At 44.0% G+C, this 17,308-nt stretch overlaps 1 protein-coding gene across 1 annotated transcript in view; it reads left to right on the forward strand.

The window, feature by feature from the left end:
- Positions 1-14,481, forward strand: part of CHST13 (carbohydrate sulfotransferase 13) — a 75,952-nt gene extending 61,471 nt beyond the window's left edge. The window contains exons 2-3 of the mRNA XM_082264869.1: positions 9,972-10,051; positions 13,498-14,481. Coding sequence (XP_082120995.1) covers positions 9,972-10,051; positions 13,498-14,343 — 926 coding nt within the window. The 3' untranslated portion in view covers positions 14,344-14,481. The remainder of the gene's footprint in view (positions 1-9,971; positions 10,052-13,497) is intronic.
- The last annotated feature ends 2,827 nt before the right edge of the window (positions 14,482-17,308 follow it).

Genomic DNA, 17,308 nt, shown 5'->3' on the forward strand with positions numbered 1-17,308 from the left:
AAGCATCCTGTTATATCTGTCGGATAAATGCAAAAAAACTCCTTTGCCATTGCCAAAAATTGACAACGGTCATGCGAGTCTAATTAGCCCTTTTAGTTAAAGTGGTATTAAAGGTTTCAGCAAAAAAAAAAAAAAAAAAACATGTCATACTTAAGCGCTGCGTAAACTGTCGGCGCTATATAAATACTATATAATAATAATACTTACCTGCTCTGTGCAGTGGTTTTGCACAGAGCAGCCTCGATCCTCCTCTTCTCAGGTCCCCCCCCCCCAGTGCTCCTGGCTCCTCCCCCTTGACCAGTGCCTCCCATAGCAAGCCCCTTGCTATGGGGGGAACTGGTGCATGTTCGCACCCGTCCCTGCGAGCCCATAGTGCCCATAAGACAGAGCCATAGCTCGGCCCCACCCCCACTCTTTCCTCATTGGCTCACTGGCTGTGAAGCCAATTGCTCTCGCTGCTGTCTCGGCCAATGAGGAGAGGGAGTCCCGGGACAGCCGAGGCTCTCATGCACATCGCTGGATCGAGAGGGGGCTCAGGTGAGGGCTGTGGGGGGAGCAGCACACAAGGTTTTTTTTTTTTTTTTTTACCTTTTTTTTTATGCATGAAGGTAAAAAACCTTCAACCTTTACAAAAACTTTAACTTGGGACTTTAGTGACTATGTTGTAGTGATGGGACATTGTGAGGGTTTGAGTAGCTTTGCTGGACAGGGCTGACAGCGCTCGGTCCACAAAAAGGATGTGTGTTGTCAGCACTTGATAGGCAAATAAAAGCTGAATGCCCTTTTGGCTGGCCAATTGGTATTTTTCTGTACTTGAAAGCTCTTCAGGGCTCATGTACATGGGGCGAATAAGTTGTGTGCAAAGGGCCAATAGCATAATATACAGCTGCATTCTAAACCGTAATTTTCTTTTCTATTATTTATTTTTATGGATCTTAATGCATTGGTAATCTGAATGAAAAAAATAAATAAATACAGTGCCTTGCGAAAGTATTCGGCCCCCCTTGAACTGTAAGCTGTAATCGCAGCAAAAGGTGGCGCTACAAAGTATAATAATTTTGCACGCCCAATTTTTCAGTTTTTTATTAGTTAACAAAGTTTGAAATATCCAATAAATTTCGTTCCACTTCATGATTGTGTCCCACTTGTTGATTCTTCACAAAAAATTACAGTTTTATATCTTTGTTTGAAGCCTGAAATGTGGCAAAAGGTCGCAAAGTTCAAGGGGGCCGAATACTTTCGCAAGGCACTGTAAATAAATCTTCACTACCCTGTGTATGGGCCGTATTTACCTACGTATGTAAATGTTTGTGCTAACGTTTACATTCGTGCAGCAATTAACTTGTGCTCTAGCACACTAGTTGACAGGAGCCACCTGCATCCTAACAACCTAAGGTGATGTACGGCAGGGGCCGCCTGCGTCCTAGCAACCTAAGCTGATAAATGGCAGAAGTTGTCTGCATCCTAGCAACCTAAGATGCTTAAGGTGGTCCTAAAGACTGAAGGTTATTTACCTTTGTGCATTCCATGCATGAAGGTAAAAGAAACCTTCAGTGTGCAGCTCCCCCCAGGCCCCCAGATAATCCTTGGCCGATCATGACCCATGAGAGCAGCTGCTCTCCCCTGTCTCTGCCTCGTCATTAACTGAGAGACAGCAGGGAGCCATTGGTTCCTGCTGCTGTCAATCACAGCCACTGAGGAGGGAGTTGATGTGCCTAAAGAAAGTGGCTTGCTATGGGGGCACTCGGGGTCCCTCGAGGAAGACGAAGAGCTGGGAGCACCGGCAGAGGACCCAAGAAGAGGAGGATCCGGGCTGCTCTGTGTAAAACCATTACACAGAGCAGGTATGAAATGTTCTATTAAAAAATACCTTTTAATACCACTTTAAAGGCAGTAGCCAGCTGCATTCTAGCAAAAGGTTAAGATGATAAATGGCAAGAGCCACCTATATCCTAGCAACCTAAGATGGTAAATGTCAGGAGCCGCCTGCATCCTAGCAACCTAAGATGCTTAAAGGCAGGAGCTGCCTGTGTCTTGGCAACCTAAGAAGAAAAGCAGCAGGCACTGCCTGTGTCTAGCAACCTAAGATAAATGGCAGAAGCCACCTAAATCCTAGAAAACAAAGTCATCTTGGCAACCAAAGTTGGAGCTACCTGCACCATAGCAGCCTTATCTGTCCTTATTTGCACTGTACACATGTAAACATTAGAACAAACATTGCATTACCTATGCTGTACATATAAGATTTGATGTAGCATTGTGCTGCCAGCAAGAGCCTACATGAAATTATACGCCCATGTGCATGAGCCCAATGGAAAAAAACAAGTGGGGTAAAGCATTGCTACCTTACTAACTGAAGGGGAAGTGGTTGAGGGGTGGTAAAAACACTGCTCGTCCATGGGGTTTCACCTCCCCCCAGTTGTAAACAAGCCCTAAAAGTGAACTCATGCTCTTCTGCTTTAGTAAATCTGCCCATCTGTGGCGGATTGACTTATTGGGAATGTAGTCCCCTCCTAGGTAGGTGCTAGACAGAGAGAGAGAGTATAGTTTTGGATCTTTTCTGCTTACCAGAAGGATTGCCAGGTAAATCTATATTGTTCTCTGCCTACCAGAGCGCAGGATCTGCTAGTGAGGTCTGCTCATGGTGCTCAGGTGCAACTCAGTTTGTTTGAAGTGTTTAACACTGGTCCAATAGGGAGGCATATTGGACAGTGGGAGAAAACCTGGCAAATGAGTACACAGGCGTTTAGTACAGCTCTGGTGATCGGCAGAGGAAAGTGCATGCAGGGATCCTGTATAAATGCCAAGAGCACATGTGCTCGGGGTCTTTCAGCTGGAGAGCGTGGTCCCAAAGAGACGGGGCGGCTGTCCCTCCTCTGTAGAAGTTGCCATGCGGCCCCAGGTAGTCCCTCCTCTGTAGAAGTTGCCATGCGGCCCCAGGTAGTCAACCTGAGAGTTGGCGAGGTATTGAACCCGGAGGTCCTGCAGAGCTGACTGGAAGGTATACACTGGAAAGATCTGATTCTGCCTACAGTGAGTACAGATCTGCGTCATGGGGCCTGCCCTGAGAGGGCCATCCCTTCTGCTAGAAGAGTCAGTGGATGGGTGTCAGTAAAATGGATGCTAGAGAGTATCCTGAAGATAATGTAGTATGTAAAGTCTGTTGCTGGAGAGCGCGCAAGAAGACTTTAACCCTTTCCATACATGTGACCGTATGGTTTAGGCAATGTGACTGCTTCCACATGTAACCTGGTGAGGCCAAGTGAGAATTCCCCTTATTACTGTAACTAGTTCAAGTAGGAGTATCCCACTATTCCCTTCTCCCATCCAAGTTCCACAATAAATACCAAAAACCAAAACCCCTGGACTGTTTATTGAGCAACGAGCCTTTGGGGGTAAGGATGGACATGTGAACTGTCCCTAAGTGACTGTCTGCAGGTAATCAGAGGAGGCCCAACAAGTCTTTATAGAGCAAGCCCTACAGGGACAGTGCTACAGGAATATTGTCCAATCTACCACAGACGTCGTCTTCTGCTCAGAGCCTTACACCAAATCTGTAGTGCACAAGAGCTGGTAATCACTAGCCCAATGTGTCATAATGGTGTTTTTCCAGATGGACATGTCTGTCTGCAGAGGTCAAGAAGAATTCAGGACTTGTGTGATTTGTAAAGATTCCTGGCATTGTCTCCTCCTTCGCTCCAAATGGTGATCGATAACTTCTAGAGGAGGCGGCCTAGGTAAAGGTAGTGATGTCATCCTGCAATCCGCGTCTTTTTCACTCGGGTGATGTCAGTGCTTATACATCCTGCCTAGTCATTTCACATCCAGCGCTCCGACATTCTGAGGTAATCAAGAACAGATGGAAGTCTGAATTCCTGACTGACCACTGGAGATTCGTTTTCCCCGACTCAGTCTCCCCCACTCCTCCCCCCACTTAGTTATTAAATCCTGATGGAGAGGCCGGAGTGACGAGCTCTCACGCGAAGCCAGGCGACAACGCCGCTTTTATCCCACAGGATGGCGTAAGTGCCGGCATTGGTGAATAAAAAAAGAAAAAATATTTGTGGGTTCGTTAATGAAATTCTGAGGTCAAATTTCAAGAGTCTTTGGGGTCAATTCACTAAAAGATTACCGCATGCGATAACCCTGTCACATGACTCATTTGCTTAAAGTATCGCATGTGGTCAAAAAAATGTCCACTTCACAAAAAAATGATTATTATGAGGTTTTTAACGCAAAATGAAAAATGTGCCTGTAAATATTGCAAAACATGTGGTAAGTCATTCACAAACCGTACACAATGTTCAAAAAAATCCAATCTTTATCACCAGGGTTTTGCTGGCGGTATCGCATGCGGTATTGTTTAGATGCAGAGTGGGGTTCCCCCCCCCAATAGCTGGTTGTTGAGGAGTAGGCCGGCAAGCCAACCATTGCGTCCTTAATAACAGATGACTCAGCTGCCAGCGGGTTTCCTGCTGACAGCTGAATGTAAAAGAAGCATGCCGGCAATTAAATATTCTTTAATTGCTGCCCCCCCCCCCCCAAGATCCATACTAGACACTTATCCCAGCCCCCCCTAAGTAAATTAGTATGGGGTAAAAAAGTGTAAAAAAATAAATCACAACACATGTTTTTGACAATTCCTTTATTACAAATTAAATAAATAAAAGTGTCCCCCAGTGTGGATCCATCGCGTCAATCACCACTCCTGCCGCCACCGCCTACCTGGAAGAAAAAAAAAAAATCCTCTGGTCCCAATGAGGGCTCCAGCAGCCTGCCAGCTCTAAAATAACTAAAGGGATGGGCCACCCAGTGACATCACCAGGTGGCCCTGCCCCCTGGTGATGTCACTGACCCAACATGCCCCATGTTGAGGGTTTGTTCGTTCCCCGCATGCTTGGTCGTTTTTTTTTTTTTTTTTAAGAATTTTTTTAATTGCCAGCTTGGTGTTTTTTTTTTTATTTTTTTTTTTATTTTTACATTGACCCACTAACACAGACCCACTGACAGCTGATGAGTCCTCTGTTGTAAAAACAGAGCTCCTCCCAAAAGGGGAAGCTCCGCTTGTTTGCTTTCACCCTCCGCTGCCACATTCAGCACCTTTTGGGGGAGGGTGGGGGGACCGGATACCTGCCAAAACCAGGTTCTCCCTTCCGGGTGAGATCACTGCAATCGTGCGGCAATCTATGAAATTTTCCTGGTGGTTTCATAATTATCATTCAGCTGTGGCAGCTGCAGGGCTCTAATGAGGAAATCTGCTGGCCCTGCATCCCTTTAGACGTGTTCCTATTGGGAGTATCTCACCAAAAATGACATTTTTGTTGCAGGGGATGCCAGAAATCTGACTTGTATCTTAGGCAGACTTCTGGGAAAATTGGTGAGCCAATCACACAAGCAGGAAATTATGTCTCTGGGGTGTGGTCAGTATACATTCTGTGTACAGAACAACTCCAGGTAGCCATATTGTATTGCATTTTCAGAAAATTACAGCTGCAGATTGAAAAGGAAAGGTCATTTTTGTTTTGTTACAAATCAAGATTCGAAATTTATATTTTTGTGATTTAGATGCATCACAATAATAATAATGTAAATTATCAGAATTCAAATTTGAAAATTTAAATAGAAACATATTGCAATAAATACAGCAAGGTGTAAAGGTAAGATAATGGTTCCTACTTAGTCTGCTTTGTAGAATAGAAAAGAATAGAGTAGAATATAAAATAAAGGATTAGACTAAAACCGAATAGAATAGAAAATAAAGAAATAGAATGAATATAGCCGTCTTCCAAAGAATCCAAAGATGGTTTTATTTGTTCTATTCTATTCTTTTAATTTCTATCTTATTCTTTCTTTTTTTTCTATTTTCTATTCTATTCTTTACCATTTATATTTACAATTCCACATATTCTATTCCCTTCCCGTCTCTTCTCTTCTCTCTCCTTTTTTCTCTTTTCACTTATCTTCTTTTTCACTTCTCTTCTCTTTTCACTTCTCTTTTTTCTCTTCTCACTTCTCTTTTTCTTTTCTTCTCTCTTTTCTCTTCTCTTTTTTTTTTTCCCTTTTTTTTCCTCTTCTCACTTCACTTCTCCTCCTTCTTTTTTTTTTTTTCTCTTTTCACTTCTCTTCTATTCTCTTTTCTCTTTTCACTTCTCTTTTCTCTTTATACTTCTTTCTCTTTTCACCTTTTCTTCTCTTTTTTTCTCTTTTCACTTCCCTTCTCTTTTTTTCTCTTTTCACTTCCCTTCTCTTTTTTCTCTTTTCACTTCCCTTCTCTTTTTTCTCTTTTCACTTCTTCTCTTCTCTTCTCTTCTCTTTTTTTTTTCTCTTTTTAACTTCTCTTCTCTTTTCACTTCTCCTTTTTTCTCTTCTCTTCAAAAGCCTAAGTAGGTGTCATTATCTTAATTTCCTTTTTTACCTACCTTACTCCCTTCTTTTCTCTTCTCACTACTTTTTTTTTTTTTTTTTTTTGCTTTTTCTTTTTTTCTCTTCTCTCTTTTCTCCTCTTCTTTTCTCTTCTTTTTTTTCTCTCCTCTCCTCTTTAGCAGCCTAAGTAGGGATCATCCTCTTATTTCACTTTTTTATACCTAACTGTATGTATTGCAATATGTTTCATTTTCAAATTCAAAATTTAATTTTGGCATTAGGATAATTTTGAATCGATTTGAAAATAACAAACCTACAAAACGAATTTGAATATACAAAACTAATTCCGAAAACGAATCATTCTGACATAACGAATATGACCAAAGGAAATTTATTAACATAATTAACGAATCCGAAACTAAACAACATTTTCCGTTGTGCACGTCTCTCCTGGGGGAAGTGATACCAGCACCTAAAAATGACAATAACAAGAAGGGGAGATCTGCGAAGGGATACACACGGGGGTAGGGGGAGGGGACCGACACATACAGGGGTGTGTAGAGGTGATCCAGTTGCACAGCCACCAGATTACTTCCATCTGGCAGCCAACAGATTTACACACACTTCGCCTCGCTATGTTAGTGCAGTAAACAGTAACCCATAGCGACCATTCAGAAATCATCTCTCCGCTTATGGCTCAGCCTACAATATGGCTTTTGCACATTACGCCTTATTATGTTAGTGTGATAAGCAGTAACCTGTGGTGACCAATTACTTATTCATTTCTACGCTTGGTTCGGCCTACAAAATGGCTTATTGCACGTTAGGCCTTGCCATGTGAGTGGAATGGACGGTAACCAATGTCCACCAATCAGAACTTCTCTCTGTGCTCATGGTTCGGCCTACAAAATGGCTTATTACAATTAGGCTTAACTATGTAAGTGAAATTGAGGGTAACCTATGGCAACCAATCAGAAATGTTTGCTCCGCTTGCACCACTCTGATAACTTTGGGTTACTGGGCCGTACACTGCGTTCTGATTGACTGAATACGCTTGTTTATGTAGGAAAGAATGTGAACATAAAGTATACATTTCAGGCCATTTTATTGCTCGGTTTTATGAGGTAAACTCTGATTTCTGACACCTGGAAGTCTTATTGGAGTCTCTCCCGGAGTCCTGTCATGAAGGCTCCTCCATGTTTTATGGGGAGATTGTGAAGTTCTGTCAGGGATGTTCTTGCCGCTCTGACGTCTGCCGTGTAATAAACGTTTTCTGCTTCATGGATTTCCAAGGAATCTGCATAAAGCAGAATTCTATTGGTTGTATGAATGGTGGTGCTGTGAATTTAAAGTGCATCTCTAGCAAATTGCTTTTCTTTTAGTTTCAAGGCTAGGTTCACATATGTGTGGGTCCGCGCTCCGCCCCGCCTCCTCTCAGTGAGCACGGACTGAAAGCATTACATCCCGTAGAGATCACTTAGAGGAGATGGAGGCAGGGCGGAGTACGGACTCAATGCAATACATCCGAGTACAGCTGGTGCCGGTGTAATAATGCGAGATTTCATCACTAGGCGATTCGCAAGGGCTGCTGGGATACATCCCAGCAGCCCTTGCGAATCGCTGAGTGACGTAATCGCCTATAGGCGGCCGGACCCTGAAGTGCAGATGAATAAAGAAGAAAAAAGGTATTTCCTTGCAAAAAATTAATAAAATAGTTTCCATTGGTAAAAGTATTTTTAAAGGGGATTACATACATCTAAACTTATTAACCGCTTGCCGACTGCTCACAGTACATTTACTGCGGCGGTCAGCCCCTCACAGGCAGAGCGACATAGGTCTACATCGCTAGCCTGTGAGGCTCTGGGGAGCGAGCGCGCCGCCGGAGGCGCGCTCCCGTGCGGTCACGGACCCCCCCCGCGCGTGTGACCGGTGGACCCGATGTCCGCCGGTCACTTGGCGATCGTCGGGGGAGAGGGAGAAAGTCAGGCGGCTTATGTAAACAAGCCACCTGTCATTCTCCCCGGTGTAGAAACACTGATCACACGGTTCTACAATGTAGGACCGTTGATCATTGTTCCTACAGCTCAAGCCACAGCCAATCACAGTAAGAATCACGCCCCTAGGGACACACACAGCCCCTCCCTCTCAAATAAAGTTAACCCCTTCACTACCAGTGTATTTTTACAGTAACAGTGCATATGTATAGCACTGATTACTGTAGAAATGTCACTGGTAACCCCAAAAGTGTCAAAAATGTCAGTCAAGGGTCCAATCTGTCCGCTGCAATGTTGCAGTACCGCAAAAAAATCGCAGATCGCCGCCATTACGCGTTAAAAAAAAACAACAAAAATTACAAAAATCTTTCCCTTTGTTAGTAAAAACGATAACTTTTGCGCAAACCAATAAAAATACGCTTTTTTTTTTTTTTTTTACCAAACATATGTAGCATAAAACAAATTGGCCGAAAATGTTAAAAAAATTTGATTCTTACATTTTTTTTTTGGGGAATTTCATATAAAAAAATGTGAAAAATATTGTTATTTTTGCAAAATTGTCGCTCTTTTTTTGTTTATAGCGCATGATCAAAAAATCGCACAGGTGATCAAATACCACCAAAAGAAAGCTCTGTTTGTGGGGAAAAAAGGGCGTCAAATTCGTTTAGGTACAGCGTCGCACGACCGCGCAATTGTCCGTTAAAGTCAAGCAGTGCCAAATCGCAAAATACCCCCTGGTCTTTTAGCAGCCAAATCCTCCGGGGCTTAAGTGGTTAAAATGGGTGGAACTCCACTTTAAGTTCGAGTGTCGTGACTTTGCCTAGGCTGAGATGATGTCATCAGTCTTCTGCAGGCTGAAGGAAGCATTTCCTCAGTCTCACCCAGTGGTCAGATTGTAGCATTGTTACTTTTTTTTTAACAAAGTGTGGGTGTTCCTGGGGCTGATGGAAAGATGGATCTCTTGGTGAAAAAAACAATTCTGCATGAATAAATTCCTGAGATGTCAACAATATAAATTTTCAGAAAGTTCCTTTTATTATTCTATCCTCCCAAAGCTCCAGTCAGTGACTTTGCCTAGTCTGCTGCAGCTAGGGGGAAGTATTTCCTCATCCCCCCTCCTGTGATCTGACTGCATCATTGTAACTTTGTAGCAAGTCATGAGATGAGAAGCCACAGCATGGGCTGATCTGTATCAAACATTTGTGAACACAGCAAAGAGCTCCACTTCTGTTTGTGTCATTTATAAACCGGCATCTCAGTCCAGGAAATAAATGGTAAATGATGCCTGAACAAAGATGAGCCTGTCCTTCTGGAGAGAAAAGAAGACGGAGGCATTGCCAGGGGGCGGACAGTGATCTCTGTAAGAGCTCATAAAGGCATACAGGAAAATATTTTAAACAGGGGTCGCTTTAAAGGTATACTAGAATGGAATGCAAAAAAATAATTGATGCTAACTGTACTATCTGCCAGTTAAGGGGGCCCTCTAGTGGTTGTATAGAGGAAATATGTTTAATTAAAATATGACATCCATGTGTTGTTGCAAAAATGTCCTAAACGGATGGTTTCATGGTCTTGCTTTTAATGTGCTGTTTTCCCTGCTTTCATATTTTTAAGCTGAGGAACACGTCACTGCCGCCATCTGGAAAGGGAAGCCCAGGAGAAGTCCTCTGCAGGCGTTATATGACAGCGAACAGGTGGGTGACGTTTCCTTAGGTGACCTTTTTATTCAGTGAGAGAATCGCCATGTGCAGGGCTGGTGCTAGACTATTTTGCGCCCTAGGCAAGACCAGTTACTTGCACCCCCACCCCAAAAAAAACTGTACATATTCCCCCCCCCTTTAACCCTACACCCCCCTTCCTGTATACACTGCCTTCGTTTAACCCTACACCTCCCTTCCTGTACACACTGCCCCCTTTTAACGTTACATCCCCTTCCTGTACACACTTCCTTCGTTTAACCCTACACCTCCCTTCCTGTACACACTGCCCCCCCTTCCTGCACACTGCCCCCCTTTAACGCTACACCCCCTTCCTGCACACACTCTCTAGAGGTGACATCCACCGGGGATGAGGAGGTGACAGGAGAGGAATGTGGCACTGGCCATAGCTGCGCCCCCTAGGTGGCAGTGCGCCCTAGGCGGCTGCCTAGTTCGCCTACTGGTAGCACCGGCCCTGGCCATGTGCTTTTTTAAAATAATTTTATTTTTATTTTCATCGCAAACTGGGCCACAAAAAAGACACTTTTGGCAACCTGTGTGTGTGTGTGTGTGTGTGTGTGTGTGTGTATATGTTAGATAAATCTTCATTGTGTGTATTTAGCAACCTGTGTGTGTTAGAGAAATCTTCATTGTGTGTATCTGCTAGCTTGTCAGCCTACATTAAATGGATTTTATCAGGGGTAGACTACTTGCTACTGCTACAGGCCAAAAACTTGTGCAGCAGTGATCACGTCCCCAACCTCCCATTTGCAATTTCCCTTCCCCCAGTGTGTTTTTTTTTTGAAAGCCCCTATTTGTACCTTCTTTTTTTTTTTTTTTTTTTTTTCTCTATCGTTCATTGACGGACGCAGTCCTCTGATCCATATCAGTTGGGTTATACTGCCCCCTACAGGAGTAGGACACTAGGCAGAAAAAAAAGTTCTGGCTACGCCGATGGGCAGTCCCGGAGAGTATGCCCTCTCTCTTCCTGCTTGGTATGTCTGTTTTAATCCGCCTAGTCAGGAGTAAGGACCTAGTTCCCTGGTGGGATCTTTGGTCCTGGCAGAAAAAGATAGTTTTTTTTTTTTTTTTTTTAGCTAGCTTTTTCTCCGGATTTTTTTTCCTATGAGATCTACAAGCAACTATGCCGGATCTTGGCGACGGGCTAGATAATCGAGATCCAGTGGCCAGTGAGTGCATGCAGACCAGTGAGTGGCCAAAGTACTAACAATAGATTACAACGCCATCCACAACTCTGCCCCCAGCTACATCACTAACCTGATCTCAAAATAGCAACCAAGCCGCTCTCTTCGGTCCTCCCAAGACCTCCTGCTCTCTAGCTCCCTTATCACCTCCTCCAATGCTTGCGTCCAGGATTTCTCCAGAGCTTCTCCCATCCTTTTGGAACTTCCTACCCCAATCTGTCCGACTGTCCCCTAATCTCTCCATCTTTAGATGATCCCTGAAAACCCTTCCCTTTAAAGAAGCCTATCTGGCTTCTAACAAATCACGGTTTCACTTTCTCCAGCTCATCCCCCACAGCGATTACCTGTTTATATCAATTGACTCTCCCTCTTAGATTGTAATGAGCAGGGCCCTCTTGATTCTTTTTGTACCAAATTGTATTGAACTGTTATGTCTGCCTTCATTTTGTTAAGCGCTGCGAAAACTGTTGGTGCTATATGAATCCTGTATAATAACAACAATAATAGTGTTAACTTTCAGTGCTGGGGGAAACCCCACTGCAGGGGTCATTTTTTTATTTTTCCTAGAGTTCAGCTTTAATTTTAACTCAATTCCTTATTAAATCTTGTTTGCAATAAATTGGCTTTGCTCATCAGCCATTTCCAACCTTTCTAAACAAAGGGCCAGTTTAGTGTCTTTCAGACTTCAGGAGGACCAGACTACGGGCAGTGGTAGTAGAAAATGCCTAATGCTTGGTGGTCAGTGGAAGTAAAAACAATGAATAGTACCTATGGTCAGTAGGAAAAGGGATAGTGCGCCATCGTCTGTGTCAATGAGACTAATAGTGCTCTGTTGTTGATGTCAGTGTAAGAAATGGTGCCCCGTTCTTGGTGTCAGTGGGCGGAATAGTGCCCCGTTGTCGGTGTCAGTGAAAGGAATGGTGCCCTGTTGTTGTCAGCAGGGCTGCTGTTAGAAATCGCGGGGCCCCGTACAGACTACCTGGCAGGGCCCCCCCAAGAAAATATTAAAGATATATTTAGCTAAAATTACAACAAAATCACTATTAGCAGACACAAATATTACATAACTCACATAATTCCTGCTAAATCTAAAAAAGAAAAACTATGTTAAATAAAAAAGAAGATGAGATGAGAAAAATATACAGGCTGGGCAGTTGGAGCTCAGTGATCAGAGAGACAGAGAGAGAGAAACAAAGTTACATATAAACTCTTGAGCAGAGATAACATTAGAGCCAGTGCTGGGAGGGGGGCCACACAGGAAGGGGGATTAGTGAGGGACAACTGTCTCTTTCTCAACAGATAAAAGCTGATAGCAGGGAGAGGAACAGATCAGATTCAGATGCTGGAGGAAGATTTCTGTACTTGTTGTCCATCACTAATCCCCTTCTCTGTGTGGGCCCCCCTGTGTGCTTGGGGCCCCCCCCCTACAAGAGGGCTGGTGTTCCCCCCCTATCAGCGACCCTGGTTGTCAGTGTAAGAAATGGTGCCCCATTCTTGGTGTCAGTGGGAGGAATAGTGCCCTGTTGGTGTCAGTGGGAGGAATAGTGCCCCATCATTGGTGTCAGTGTAAGGAATGGTGCCCTTTCATTGGTGTCAGTGAAAGGAATGGTGCCCTGTTGTTGGTGTCAGTGGAAAGAATAGCATCCAGTCATCAGTGTCAGTGGGAGGAATAGTGCCCCATCATTGGTGTCAGTGAAAGGAATGGTGCCCCGTTGGTGTCAGGGGGAGGAATAGGGTCCAGTCATTGGTGTCGGTGGGAGAAGTAGTGTCCAGTCGGTGTCAGTGGGAGGAATAGTGCCCAGTCATTGGTATCAGTGGGAGGAATAACGCCTTTTGTATCAATGAGAGAAAAAGTGCCCCAAGGGCAGGCAAAGGGTCACATCTAGCCTCCTGGCTGCAATTTGGAGACCATCGCCCTGGACCGACCTTCTGCTAATGTTACTTGTATTCTCCTTAAGGGACAGGTGTTCTAGGGTGACAATAAAGGAGCACAATTGGTACACAGGGACAGAGCATTGTCACTCTCTAGCAAGAAGTACCTGAACAAACTTGGCAGGATGACCAGGTATTATTTTAATAAGCTGCAGATTTAAAAATGTTTAAACATCATTATCACTAGCCTGAAGCTAGTATATCAGAGTGGTAACTTATTGCGTATTGACTTTTTCAGTCTACAAAATATATTTATAGGTTTGTTTTAATTTTTTTTTTTTTTTTCCTCCTTGTCGTTCATTCCAGTTTGAACCCTCGTCGATCCAAGCTACACACCAAAACCGTCGGGAGCTGCTGGCCAGCGCCTGCAAGACTTACACCAGGAAACGCCGTGTCCTGACCGCAGAGGATCTTAAACACCTGGTCGTGGACGACACCCATGGGTTGATCTATTGCTATGTGCCTAAGGTGGCCTGCACCAACTGGAAGAGGGTCATGATGGTTCTTACTGGCCAAGGCAAATATAATGACCCTGCCGTCATTCCAGCCAATGAGGCCCACATTCCATCAAACCTCCGCACTCTGTCAGAGTTGAGCACCACAGAGATCAATTACCGGCTGCGGAACTACCTCAAGTTCATCTTCGTAAGGGAACCTTTCGAGAGGCTGGTTTCGGCTTACAGGAACAAGTTTACTCGGACGTACAACACAGCCTTCCACAAGCGGTACGGCACCAAGATCATAGAGCGCCATCGCAGGGATCCTTCACTTGAGGCACTTGAACGGGGGGATGATGTCACTTTTGAAGAGTTCCTTTATTACCTGGTTGACCCTCAGACTCAGAGAGAGGAACCCTTTAATGAGCACTGGGAACGGGTCCATTCCTTGTGCCATCCGTGTATTGTCCAGTATGACGTGATAGGAAAATACGAAACTTTGGAGGAGGATGCCAGATATCTTCTTCAGCTCATTGGTGTAGGTGACTCAATAAAGTTTCCATCTTCTTCCAAAACTACGCGGACCACCGACGGCATGACAGCACAGTTCTTCAAAGGCATCAACCGCTTCTACCAACGGCGTCTTTTCAACTTGTACAAGATGGACTTTCTACTCTTCAACTACAGCATTCCATATTACTTGCAGATACATTGAACGTGCAATGAGAGGGTGTCAGGGGGCCTGGAGCCTTAAAACACCTTTTTAATTTGAGGGAAAAACGACGGAAGACATGTTTTTGTTTTTTATATTTATTGCCGAAATTGTGCGCTGTGAACTTTTGGACTTTTCAAGAATGGCACTTCGTCAAAGACTTCATAATCCCCTTTTTTTTTTTTCTTTTTTTTTTTTTTTTTAATGAGGGCCTGTCTGCTTTTAGCGATAGTTAACCTTGACAGACATTTTGGCGTTGAACATTTTTGGTACACGTGAGCAAAATGAGGCTGCGGGAATCGGCCATTTTGCTGCAGTAGCATATTGCCTCAAGCAGCTTGAGCCATCAAAGTACAAATTAAAAAAAATAAATAAAAATGAAAAAAGAAAATTTGTTGGTGAGGAACTACCAAATGTACGTTGGTTGAAGTGACACTTAAAGTAAATTCTGTCATGGTGGTAGCAGGAACAATAAATAAAAAAAGGACTACCAAGGTTTCTGATATGCTTACATATAGTTCCACATTATGTGTCGTCCTTTTTTAATTTTAATTATTTTTAATATCATTATCGGTCAATTGAACTTGAAAACGAACAAACCAATAAGCTTAAACTACTTAAAGTAAACTGACTAAATGTCCTTTGTGGGAAGGTACCAATCCCCTATGTGCCTCTCTGATCATGGTTTCACTTTATTTTTGTAGGGCTCTAGTTCCCTGACTATCGCCCAATCTGTTGGCATTCCTTAACATGATTCCTCAGGCTAAGGACGCATCCTGCCTTTTCAGAGCTAGCGGCCAACGCTTAGCACAGCTGCTAGCTCTCACTGACAGCTCATGTCGTGACTACCTGTGAAAGTGGTTTCTGATCATGTGATTATGTCGTCTATAACTTGGTGATCATATGCATGCTAGAGGCATCGCTAAATTTGGTGTGAGCATCTACGTTTCAATGATCCCTGGTCACAAAGGGGTTAGGTCCTTCCCCCCCCCCCCCCCCCCCCCCAAGAGCCAAACGTTGCCTACCTCTTAAACCATAATCCTGTACATCTCCGTGCAGACAGAAAATGGTTTGGGTGTATGGAGCTCAGTTCCAGGAGGCCTGTCTTAGCCCCAGTTGTGAAAGTCAAGACCTTGATAGCAAAGTTAAACTAAGATCAGAGGGTTGCACAAAAGAGGCGTTTCTGGATATTAAAGGAAACCCTAGGCTGATAGCCTTGCTTTAAAGGAAACCCATGTGGTAGACAGACCCTGTATCAGCCAGCCACGGGCACTGTACCAGCCAGCCACCCACAGCCCCTGTGCCAGCCACCCACCTACCACAGGGTGCCAGCCAGCCATCCACCACAGGGTGCCACCCACCACAAGGTGCCAGCAAGCCAGCCACCCACCACAGGGTTCCAGCAAGCTAGCCATTAAGCATTAAACAAAAATTAACATTTTCATTACCTGATTTGTGTCAAAAATTGTCTTTATTTTTCAAAACTTTAAATGTACAATATATCGGCCGATACCGATATGTTGTGACCAAAATATCGCTATCGGCCCTGAAAAACAATATCGTTCTATCCCTAGTGCATAGTAACTAATCATCTTCTATGTTTTATTCACAGCTGTACCAGATTCTCTGTACACCAGTTTTAGTTAATCTTCCCCAAAGTGTGTACCTGGCTCCAGCTCCCTCCCTCTCCCACAATTAGATTTCCTGACACCAATATGGCAGCATAAGTGGGGTAGTATGCTTCCATGGATTGGCGCCAGGAAAGAAAAATTATGATATTTGATACACTTTTATTTACATGTTTAGGTCCAGGGGAACAAAAAAAGATTTACTCAGTCTAATGCTAGATCGCTAGATCCCCTCAGCTTCTTTTCCCCTCCACTCCATCAGTCTAGGGGCCTGACATCAAGGGATATATTGAATCCAAACTGAAAAGAGACCGCTCCAGGTGAGATGGTGTCAGGTGCTGGTCGGATCCGTAATCCAAGAACTATTTGATCGGGAAGAAAGTGACCGCACTCCGAGATGAAAATCAAACAGGAGTATATTTATTCCACATCAAAATACTTGTACTTGGTAATGAGTAAGCGACATTCTTAGTCGTGAAACGCGTCTACCTGCTGTCCTATGTCTCACAGTTTGAAGTTTGATGCCTATTTTTGATGTGGAATAAATATACTCCTGTTTGATTTTCATCTCGGAGTGTGGTCACTTTCTTCCCGATCAAATAGGGGCCTGACATCGTCAAGACCAAAGTAGTGTCCAAATCCCTGCTTTGGACGTGATTATGCCAAAGGACAGTTTACCCCTGGAGCGTGGGGGAGCACCATCTGCTGGGGGCGAGGCGGATCAGATAACTAAAACTGTTTTTCCTCTCCCCTAGAAAAAAGGAGCTGTAAACCCCCTTAAGTGTGGTGCAACCCCCACTCCAAAGGATCATTATTATAGGTGCCTGGAGTTGAGCTTTAAATGATTTTTATTTTTCATGCTGCAGGGCAGCATTTCCTCCTCTCTTGCCTAGGTGAGAATTATGTTGGGCAGATGTACTGAAGGGCTTTACTGGCTTCAGCAGAGATCTTTGGCCCATCTATGCATGTGTGGGAGGACGATGCAGTCCAGAATGTGCACAAAAAGGTCCCAAGGTTTAGGCAGTTTGTGGCACATCTGCACATGCACCAGACAATCAAAAATGGCGAAACCGGTGGATGGGTGGGCGGAGCCATGATTAACCACTTAAGCCCCGCAAGATTTTACCCCCTTCCTGACCAGGGCCTATTTTGCGATTCGGCACTGCGTGACTTTAACGGACAATTGCGCGGTCGTGCGACGCTGTACCTAAATAAATTTGACGTCCTTTTTTTTCCCCACAAACCGAGCTTTCTTTTGGTGGTATTTGATCACCTGTGCAATTTTTACTTTTTGCGCTATAAACAAAAAAAGAGCGTCAATTTTGCAAAAATAACAATAT

Source organism: Pelophylax lessonae (genome assembly GCF_965119305.1).
Source record: "Pelophylax lessonae genome assembly, chromosome: 8".
NCBI lineage: Eukaryota > Metazoa > Chordata > Amphibia > Anura > Ranidae > Pelophylax > Pelophylax lessonae.